Here is an 11,538-nt window from a genome sequence, read left to right on the forward strand (position 1 = left end):
TTACTGTATGAAGTTAAAAGAAGCCACACAACTCCTGTAATATTTTGCTTAGAAATTTCTTCTGCCAGATATCCTGGATCATCACTCTTAAATTCTGTCTTCCATAAAGCCCTGGGGCAGGGATACAATTCAGCAAAGTTCTCTGCCACTTTATAACAAGGATGGCCTTTACTCCAATTTCCAATAAGATGTTTCCCATCTCCATCTGAGACCTCATCAGAATGGCCTGTACTGCCCATATTTCTACCAGCGTTCCTATCATAACCACTTAAGTAATCTATATGAAGTTTCAGACTTTCCCTCTAGCTCTCCTTCTGAGTTGTCACCGGAATCATCCATAATCCTCCATTTATAGCAATACAAGCTTTTTCTAGCATTCATTTCAAAACTGTTTCAGCCTCTACTCATTACCTAGCTCTCAATCGTTTCCACATTTTCAGGTATTCGTTATAGTACCACTCAACTCCTCTGGTACCAGTTTTCTATCTTAGTTTGTTATGGGCTACTGTGACAAAATGCCCCAGACTGGGTAATTTACAATAAACAAGAATTTATTTTCTCACAATTCTGGAGGCTGGGCACTCTAAAATCAAGGGTCCAGCATCCACCAAAGTCCTTCTTGTTGTGTTATAATATGGCAGAAGGCATCACGGTAGAAGGGCACAGAGAGTGCAAGAGAGGAAGTGAAAAAAAGGCCAGGCTCACCCTTTTATAACAAAGCCACTTGCATGATAATGAAGCCCCACTCACCCCAGTCATAGCAGCATTAGTCCATTGGTGAGCATGGAGTCCTCATGACCTAATCATGTCTCATTAGGCTTCACTTCCCAACACTATTGCTTTGCAGGATGTTTCCTACACACAATTTTGGGGGATACATTCAAACTACAGCAAAATTTAGCAAAATATGTACAAGATCTATATGAGGAAACCTGCAAAATTCTTTTAAAAGGAATCAAATAATTAAATAATCGTGAGAAATTCAATGTTTATGGATAGAAAGGCTCAAGATTTTCAAGATTTCAGTTAATTCCAGCTTGATCGATAGATTCATCACAATCTCAGACTTTTAGCAAGTAAATTTATGGATGCTGGCAAACTGATTCTAAAGTATATAGAGAGAGGTGAAAGACCCAGAGTAGACGAAACTATATTGAAGGAAAAGGATAAAATTTGAGGACCAATAACACCTAACCTCAAGAGTTAATATAAAGTTACAGTAATCAAAACAGTGTGGTATTGGCAAAAAAAGAGACAAATAGATCAATGGAACAGAATAGGGAACCTAGAAGTCCACCCACACAAATATAGTCAACTGTTTTTTGCAAAAGAGGAAAGGCAATACAAAGGGGAAGACAGAAAGTCCTTTCAATAAATGGTGCTGGAATAATTGCACATCCACATGCAAAAAAAAAAAAAAAAAACTAGACACAAACCTTGTGTCCTTGACAAAAATTAACTCAAAATGGATCAAAGACCTAAATGTAAAATGCAAAACTATAAAACTCCTAGAAAATGACACCGGAGAAAATCTAGATGAACTTGGATTTGGCAATGACTTTTAAAATATGACACCAAAGGCATGATCCATGAAAAAAAGCATTAACAAGCTGTCCTTAGTTAAAATTTAAAAACTTCTCTCTGAAAGGTATTATCAAAAGAATGAAAAGACAAGCCATAGACTGGTAGAAAATATTGCAAAAGACATATATGATAAAAGACTACCATATATAGTATTTTAATCCATATTTTAACAATATAATTTTTATCTTTTTAAGTCTAAAATAGGCAAAGAACTCTTAAAACTCAACGATAAAAAGCAAACAACCCAATTTAAAAATGGGCCAAAGATCTTAGCAGACATCTCACTGTAGAAGATAAACAGATGGCAAATAAGTATATGAAAATAGTTTCAGCATCATACGTCATCAGGGAAATGCAAATTTTGTAATATTCATACAACCAAATTTTAGAGAAAAGTATACAGAATGGTGGGGAATAGAAAGGGAATATTTCTAAAAATGTTACTTCATACATTTCATACTAGAAATAGGAGATAATACTTAGAAGATAAATGAATAATGTCAACATGAGCATGATATTTACAAAACAAAAGTAAATACTTAAAGAAACAGTTATAAAAAATGAAAGTGGTTGCCTTTCAATAGGGTACTATGAAATGGAAAGAACTGTGGACAAGAAATGCTATTTTTGGCTATAGCTTTATGGTAAATGTAATTATTAAAAATATATGTAGTTAATTGATTTTCTAAGTAATAAATAATATAGAAAGCATATAAATAAATGTATGAAGTAATCAAATATTTTACTTGTCATCCAGACAATAGGTTCAAATGATCTTTAGAAATCTCAAACATAAGTTAAAAGAGAAAATACCAAAAAAGTAAATAAATTTAAAAAAAGAGAAAAATTAGAACTGACCCGATGGAGAAATGAAAAATAAAATAAAAAAGAGAGAGAAAAATTAGAGTTTGGTGTTACTGTTTGGATTGTGCCCGCTCCCCTAAACTCATGTTTATGGCCTAACCCCCAGTACCTCAGAATGTGACTTCATGTGGAAATAGGATCATTTCAGATGTAACTACTTAATGAGGTCATTAGAGTGGGCTCTAGGCCAATACAACTGGAGTCCTTATATTTTAAAAAAGGAAATTTGGATACAGCTTGGCACCCGGGGAAGCTGCCACGTGAAATGAAGGCAGAGATTAGGATGATGCTTCTACAAGCCTCAGAATGCCAAATATTACCAGCACACCGTCAGAGGCATGCAATGGATTCTTCTTCACAGAAAGTCCCTTGAAAGAACCTTACTTACACCAGGATCTTAGAATTTTGGCCTCTGGAACTGTGAGAAAATAAGTGTCTTCTTAAGCCACCTTTTTGTGGTACTTTGTTATGGCAGCCCTAGCAAACTAATATAGTTACTGTATTAGAAAGAGGAGCTAAAGACGGCTCAGATGTCTGTTAAATCCAGCATAATTCTCTGCCAGTATTCTTGAAATTATGGAAGAAAAATCAACTAAAGATACCATCCAATATATTATAAATATTTTATATGAAATATTTATATAATTGTTAATTCCTCTTAAGAAATTAGTACTAGGAAAGAAAAGATTGTCTTTCTTGGGGCCATGGTATTCTTCATTCTTTTAGATAATGATAGCTGTGTGCCCATTGTGTCTCCATTATTACCAACAAGTCAGTTCTGAATTGAGTATCCAAGTGAGGCACTTACTCATGTCTTGGTTTCCTGGCTCACTAGCTATCGTCTCCACTTTTTTGGTTCTTATTTTTTACCCTTGTTTTAATGGTATATGTTTGCTTTATTATGACAAGACTTTTTTGGCAGTAGTTAGGATATAAATAATTAGTAAATAAATTATCACTTCTGATTACCATAGCTCTAATGGCCAACAAACTCAACTGACATCAATGCTTTTTAAAAACTTGTCTCTGCAGCTATGGTGACTAACTGTCCTGGTGTGCTGGGACTAAGGGGCTTCCAAGGACAAGGGACTTTCATTGCAAAATTCATGACAGTCCTGGGCATAATGGGATAGTTACCTATCTGAACCACTTCTATGTCTAACAGCTCACAAGCATGTTTTCACTGTCACTGCTTTGGGCTCTAGTCCCTGTTTGCAATTATGATTACCCCCAATAAACTCATGCATAGTTGATTATTGAATCATCTTGCTTTGTATGTTAAACAAATTTTGCTTCAACCGATGAGAAGCAATAATGCAAATAACCAAGTTCTAAGTCTCAGAAAATCCTCCTTACCATTGTTTCAAATGGAACCTTGTAGTTGGTCTTGACTTCCTGTGAGAGAGGGAGGTTTACTGAGACCTTGAGCTATGGATATTAGATATCACCAGGGATTAGGGAACTGGATTGTGTTCTTGCTGGGCTCTCCAAGCCTGGCAGCCCTCATGGCTTAGTCTCTTGTTGGTTGCCCTTTCGAATGGTTTGCTTTTTTCTCTTAGGCCCTGGGGATTTATCCAGTTTGCTTTGGTAACCAAACATTAAATGATCATGATTTTGAGAAAAATAACATAAAAAACATTCCTTTCTCATGATTTCCTCCACAGGGCTCCCCATGGACCTGATTCTTCTGCTACCATTGGATAAAATAAATAGCAGATCTCCAACTTTTGTGGTTACTTCCAGATAATAAAAAGTTATCCAAAGTCACTATAGTTTCCAAAGAAGTCTCTATTCAGAAATTAATATGTCTGGCATTATAATAAAAAATCCAAATTGTATTCAAAATTAAACTTCTTCCTTCCTGTATGGAAAGTTGTATGCTTCGTGTTTCACTTCGGTCTTTACTAACTAACCCCATCTCTATCTCACAACTATTATCTGAGATCTCAGACCCCACCATGCTTGGAGTATAACAATGGAGAGGAGATAAGGGAGCAGGAGAGATATCAAGGTACTAACAGAGTTTGGTGGCTAACGAGATTGAAAGGTGTCTCAAGACGCTTTTCTGGGGTTTTCAGAGGCCCTGCATTGCATTAAATATCTCATGTGTAGATACATGATTTAGTTGGTGTCTCTTCCATAATTACTATATTTTAACACTCCCTCCCTCATGCCCTAAGAATAGGTGATGATGGTAAAGATTCAGCCATTACCCCCCTACCCATTTTCTTCTTGGAAATCCTTGGAAGAAAACCCATGTTAGCTCTCTCTCATGACAGCCCACATCCACTACCAAGGATCATTACTTTAGATCCATGATATGTAGCAGTGCACTTTCCTGTCACATACTGCCTAATTTTTGTTTGAACTCTTAGCAGGTAGCTGTAGCCACAGACTCTATTTTGAGATTTATCAGGCCTGAGTCAGACACTAGCTGCTGTGTTTCCTAGGTTCCAAAGATACTTTGAAGCTTTTCTCAACAGGCTTGCGAAAAAAAGAGATCACCCCCACCCCCCCCAACCACCACCATGGAGATGGTGACACTCATAGCACACCTTTTTCCAAGGAAGTTCTACTTGCAATCTCCAAATTCCCTGGCCATTTCAACTCAACCTTTCCATATGTTCAATGTGAGTGTGTGGCTCCGTGTCACAAATGATGACTTGAGACGTTATCTATACAGGGTCTGCCTAGTCCATCAGAACCTCACTTTGGAGTGAGTAGTTGGCACCTATTATCTTGTGGCTGTAACTATCACTGAAACTGATATAGTGCAATTTCCCATAACTGACTTTTTTTCTTAGAACTTATCTTTCTTCATGACTTACTGATAATAAAATGCTTTTGATGCATTTCCTTTAGCCGTTCTTTCCCTGGAAGACAACATTTGCCCATGTGCCATTGATAACTCCAAGTTGGCATAGGTGATTGCAAGCTCTCTGAGTGCAAAACTCTACTTTTATTCCATTTATAGTTGTGTATCACCTAACATGGTGAACTTCATCTAAATAGTTGATTTATTATCTTCACCCTACAATAATTTGATAATAATATTTCCTAAAAAATACTTCTTAATTCTTAAGAAACATTATGACCAATTTCACAAAAAGTGATAAGATTGAAGAGACACTGATTTGCCCAAATAATAGGAAGGGGGGGAAGCAAATAATATTATGTTTTCTTAAGTAAGGGTCTTACAAATTCAAGCATTAGCCACAATATTATGTTAAATGTTGCAGAATTGAAGTATAGCTTTAAGATTTAAAATGTGTGAAAAGTAAACATTTTGAGAGAAAAAATAAAGCAAATTTAGAATAGCAGGAACTTCACTTGATAAAAGTTTAAATCATTCCCTTTGTAATATATGCAAGTCTTGAAAGGTAAAGACTCTTCAGTGTTACAATGAATATAAATCATTAGTAATATAAATCACTAGGAGTTTCTCTAATAAAATAATTTGATCTATATTATTATAGTCAGGAAAAATCTTCATAAGTAGGATGAATCCATAGACGCATAATTACTTTAGCTGTGTCCTCACTTCCTGTAAAATACAGCATGGGGTAGGAAAAAAAAAAAAAACCCACATTTCCAAATGGGAAAGTCAAAGCAAGTCAGTACCAAGTAAGCTGACTAACATTTATAAAGTAATTCTCATCCTTATAAATTGCCTTCTCGCAGGAAACAGACCTTATCCTGACTTTTAATATATCAATGCACCGATCTTGGTGGATGGAGAATGGACCAGGATGTACGGTGACGTCAGTGACACCCGCCCCAGACTGGGCCCCAGAAGACCATCGCTACATCACCGTCTCAGGGTGTTTGCTGGAGTACCAGTACATAGAAGTGGCTCATAGTTCCCTCCAGATTGTCCTCGCAGTAAGTGTTGACAGCCAACCGCTCCTTCTAGTGCCTCTGGGGTTGTTTTATTTCTGTGCAAACTCAGTGCACACAAATGGAATCTGTGGGTAAAGTGTGGCCTTTTTGCTTTTTCCTCATTAATGTGACTTTTAACAGGAAATTATCAGGTTAAACCAAACCATCCTCTGGACTTAGTGTGCTGATTTTCTTCAACAATTAGTAAATACCCTTTGTTATCATCAGCATTTTACATAGGAAATCCAATCAGTCAAGATGTGATTACGTGACTTTTCGTAGACTTTTCCAAGGATTCTGAAGGGATGATCAGAGATTTTTTTCATAACGTCCTACAATACTCAAAATTATAAGATTTCAATAATTGTTTTCTCTTTTAGTGCTTCTTTTGGCTGTGCCGCTAGCCCTGGGATTTCTCTTTTTCGTTTGCCCTATCTCCTTCTTCCTTCCTAGATTTCTCCCAGGCACCATCCATCACCTTTAATCTCCCACTTTTTTTCCAGAAAAAAATCACATTTTCTATAGATTCTACTTCTAAGACATTCATGCCCCCATTTTTTATAGTACTGTGACAATAAAAAAAAACCCTCCTTCTACCAGGAGGCAGTAGGACTTACAAATAACATATGTGTACAACATATGCCTATTTTATATAAAATACACGATTTAACATTGTATTACTATGACAAAGAGATAAATTAAAACACCTCTTTCTCAAGAAGGCCAACTGCATAATATCATGAGATTTATAAAGTTAAGGCAACTTTATGACACATGAATCCATTTATTCATTACAGATCTTAAATGCAGAACTGCATATATTTTTCTTAGGTTCTATGTGGATGTGCAATTGATGTGCATAGTATTCAAACTGTTAGCAACAAATGATGCAAGTAGAATCTGCTTTTTACCTCTTTAGTTAATTATTTTGGAAATGATATTGACTCACAGTTCTTGGATAACAATAAATAATAGTTTCTGGGTAGAGTGGCATACAATTCAGAGAAACATAAAATTCTTCTGGAATTAAAAAAAAACTATGTGAGTGTGTGGGTGTTAGATGATATAACTAATATATCCTTGTTATATTTTTAATGGAATGTGTGTGTTTATGTGTGTGTGTGTGTTGTGATAGACTAAAGAAGCTAAGTATGCTATGTTAGTAAACACTTTCAAATTCTCTGTAAATAAAAGTCATAAAGGTTTCTTCTTGTGTGTCAGCAGGAGGCTCCACTGATCACTGTCAGTAAGGAAACAAGGCTAGTTGAGTAGCCAATATCTCCATCATCGTGGGTTGCCGTGCCAGAGAGCAATAATAGCTGTGGAGGGTCTACCTGGGCACACACATGCTTCTGCTTGGGAGGAAGGCTCATTGTTCACAGTTCATTGTGCAGAATTGGTCACACAGTCCCACCCGATCACCGAATGGACAGGAAAGAGGAAGGGCTGTTTATTTGGAAATCAGCATAAATGATGTCCAGAACATTTGAATTATGTTCTTTGCTAAAACACTAAGTAATATCCCTTGAATATGTTCAACCATAGACACTCCTTCCAATTAACAAGCTCTTCTGTAATAGTTTTAAATCTAAAAGTGCTTACTTTGCTTATCCTGAAGTAAAAATAAGTTAGACTTGACAGGATGGAAGTAGCCATTTCATTCTTTAAAATCCATTTAAATCAAGTAATCATTATCACATGAGAAAAGTGAAATATTTCTGTGATTTGGGGTCAGATAAAATATCTTTATATATGTATTAAAAGGAAGTTTTAAACAAAATATTCCTTCTGTAGAACTGCCTATCTTTACTGTACCCACAAAATTTTGGAAAATTTCCACCTATGTTTTAAGGATGAAGTGAAGATACAGTTTATGGGCATGGATATTTATATATGACTATTTATAGAGTTATTTGAATTAGTTTATGTGTGTATGTGTGTGTAAAATAGATTCACAGATTTATTAAATGCCACATAAAATGCTGACACGTAGGGAATGTGCTAAAAAAATACATTTGGACGTGGGGGCATATGTTGAAGTTGACATACATATCCAAAGAAAAGATAATTTTCCTTAAGTAAAAACAATCTGTAACAGCAAGGTGGCTAGAGTGCAAAGAAGATGGATGGGTTATTGCTAAGAACAGATGTGACCAATATTTCATGCTACTGGCTCTTGTTTCTCCTGTCTGCATTCCCCCCAGTGGAGTGAAGGAATAGTTTGAGTAAACCATCCTAGGATGTGACATCTTCACCTCTACCTTTTCCACCTGTTCTTTCCAGGGGTGTCCTACTTTTGCAATGTTGACTGTGGAACACCAGAGTTAGCAACTGCACAGCCAAGGCACTACTTGGAGAAATTTCAACACATTTTCTACTTTTGAGCTTGCTATTATCTAGCCAGCTTTGGGTTGAATGCGTCTGCTATACAGAAAACTTAGCAAATTTGAACTCGAGTTTTATAACGCAAATCAAACAGGCTTATCTTTAACAACTTGCTCTGCAAACAAAATTTCCTGTCTTCATTCTGATCACTGATGTAATGATTAATTGATGAAATAGTGTCTTAAATCTCTGTCCCTCTCCTTTCGTGTTACCCAGATCATCTCCTTGACAATCAAATGTTCCATTAAATCAGTCTAGTGGAAACTTCCTGAGTGCTTGTCTCCTTCTAGCATCTAGAGAAGCAAAGGTGTCAGGACCTCTGACCTTGAGGATGCCACAGTCAAATATACAGCAAGGTTCCCCAAAGCACAAACCAGGTGCAAACAGGCACATTTGGGGGATGTGGTAGACAAAGAATATGGCTTATGCAGTTTAAGGCATAATCTTGGCTTCTTAGCTCCATGCAGTTTTGTAAAGTCAGCTGAACTCTCACTCTTCTCACTGTTTTCATCCAAGTCTTTGAAACTGCCCTCTCTTCCAGGATATCTGGCTTAGATCTGCTTTCATAAACTGCTGCTTTCTCAGCCATTGCTCTTGATTAACTCCAAATCTCTCCAGCTCTTTTTCTCCACCCTCATTCAGCCTTTCTTTCACAGATTCCTGAACCCTGGCAAGCCTGTCACCCTGTTGGTCAGTTCTCTGCCAATCAACTCTTGGCTGATTTTGAAATTAGCATTCACAAAGCCCACATTTGCATCACACGTACATAAGATATCTCCGATCTACAGCCAAAGGAAGACAAGTATAATATCCATATAATTGGGACGAGGGTCTATTAATCACACAGCTTCCAGCCGTGCAGAAAAGACTGCCAGAACACCATAATGATGAGCCAGGTGTGATATTTTGAGCTTTCTCCTTCTCCTGCCATATTTTCTTCTACTTAGTATCAGATAGCACATTCAAAAGGAATACAGGTGTGAACACTTTTAATAAAACCAAAAATTAAAAAAATCCACATTTTCAAAATAGATACAATAAATGTATGTGGGGACAGCCAAGGAGGAGATCAATTGGGGAGATATTATTTTTCACGTTACAAAAAAATTAATCGGGTCCCTTCAAACAATGTGTGATTGGAACGGCATGGATTATAAAATACGTTCACGTGAATTAAATCTTTTGAGTGTGTAACAGTCCTCTGAGGGCAGCAGAATAGGTTAAAAGCTCTTCCTAAGATATTTTAGCTAATAAATAGGGACAATGAACATGTTCTCATACCAAGGTTGGGAAATAGTCTTCAACCTGAATGCCAGTAGCAGCTGATGGATAATGGATTCCCGGAGTGTAAAAATTCAGGGTTCTTGAGCAGCAAAGGATGCCATGATTGATTAGCTATGTCTGCCACAGGTGAGGGGAATGAAGAGGGATGTGCCTCACATTTATTATGCACATATTATACTTTACTTCCTGTGATAAAAACAATGAACAGGGAGTGTGTTTTACAAACAAATGTGCAGAAAGAATAATTTTTATATATATATGTAAGCTTTCTGTTTTCCCACAGCCATTAGTGTTGGCTTAGAAACAGTGTACAAATGAGCAGGGAAGCCATGGATGACGTTAGAAAAGGTTCTAATACCTGGTACCTGGCTCATAGCTAAAAATAGTTTAAAGTCAAGTTCTCCTTCAGTTATATCTATTTCCTATTCAGAAAACTCTCTACTTTGTAGAGTGCATGCAATGGTAAAAATTATTTTTCAACAGATTGAGGAAAAAAATGTAGATAAAATACATACATTGGGTCAATAAAGTCACAGATGTGTTTAGTTACGTTGTTAATAATTTATGTTTGCCATTTGTCTGGCTAAGACTTACTGAGGATACCGTTAGTGAAGAAGTTTTCCAAACTTTGAAACTCTTTATCCAAGTGCACTTGAGGTTGCGTTGGGAATGGCACATGGGTGTTTCTTTGGATGTAGCTGATATGTATGTTGTATGCATGGGAGTGGTCTTATTGTGCATGTTGCTGTTTGATGCCTCTTTTAATCTGGAAACATTCACAAAGATTTTATTTTTAAGATTTGAATTCTGACTTCCATGTCACCTAGGATATTGCCATTCACGTTTTACATGTTAAATCTAAGTTGTGAATTTGTGTAGTTTGAAAGGGATGAGTGGGAAGTGGTATGAGCTGATACTAGCTACTCTGCAGTCAGAAGTGGTGTGGTTGCTATGGCCATGGGAATATCCTTTGTTACATTTATTTGAATTAAAAAATAAAACAGAATTTTAAAGGAAAAAATAGTTTGATTTGAATTGATTCACAGTAGAAAATAATTTAATCATTTAAAAGTTATAGATATTGGCCAGGTGTGGTGGCTCACGCCTGTAATCCCAGCAGTTTGGGAGGCCGAGGCCAGTGGATCACGAGGTCGGGAGTTCGAGACCAGCCTGATCAACATGGTGAAACCCATCTCTACTGAAAACACACACACAAAAAATAGCCAGGCATGGTGCTGCACACCTGTAATCCCCGCTACTCAGGAGGCTAAGGCAGGAGAATCGCTTGAAACTGGGAGGTGGAGGTTGCAATGAGCTGAGATCATGCCAGTGCACTCCAACCTGGGCTACAGAGCAAGACTCTGTCTCAAAAAAAAAAAAAAAAAGTTACATATTTTGCCATTTTTCAAAAACTAAATTAGCCAGATCTGCAGCTTCACAGTTTCACAAAAAATATACCCAAAACACATGACTTCTTAAACAGATAGAAAATATTATATCAAAAAACATATATTGAAATTAAATAACATTTCAATATTTCCC

The 11,538-nt window shown here is 36.6% G+C and overlaps 1 protein-coding gene across 3 annotated transcripts in view; it reads left to right on the forward strand.

Moving 5' to 3' along the window:
• NKAIN2 (sodium/potassium transporting ATPase interacting 2) overlaps positions 1-11,538 on the forward strand; it is a 1,031,975-nt gene that overhangs the window by 857,001 nt on the left and 163,436 nt on the right. For all 3 annotated transcript variants that reach the window (XR_008526413.2, XR_008526414.2, XM_024249088.3), the window contains one exon: positions 6,130-6,330. Coding sequence is in view for 1 of the 3 variants with exons in the window: in XM_024249088.3 (XP_024104856.1) it covers positions 6,130-6,330 (201 nt within the window). In the remaining 2 variants the exon portion in view is untranslated. The remainder of the gene's footprint in view (positions 1-6,129; positions 6,331-11,538) is intronic.

Source organism: Pongo abelii, chromosome 5 (genome assembly GCF_028885655.2).
Source record: "Pongo abelii isolate AG06213 chromosome 5, NHGRI_mPonAbe1-v2.0_pri, whole genome shotgun sequence".
Classification (NCBI taxonomy): Eukaryota; Metazoa; Chordata; class Mammalia; order Primates; family Hominidae; genus Pongo; species Pongo abelii.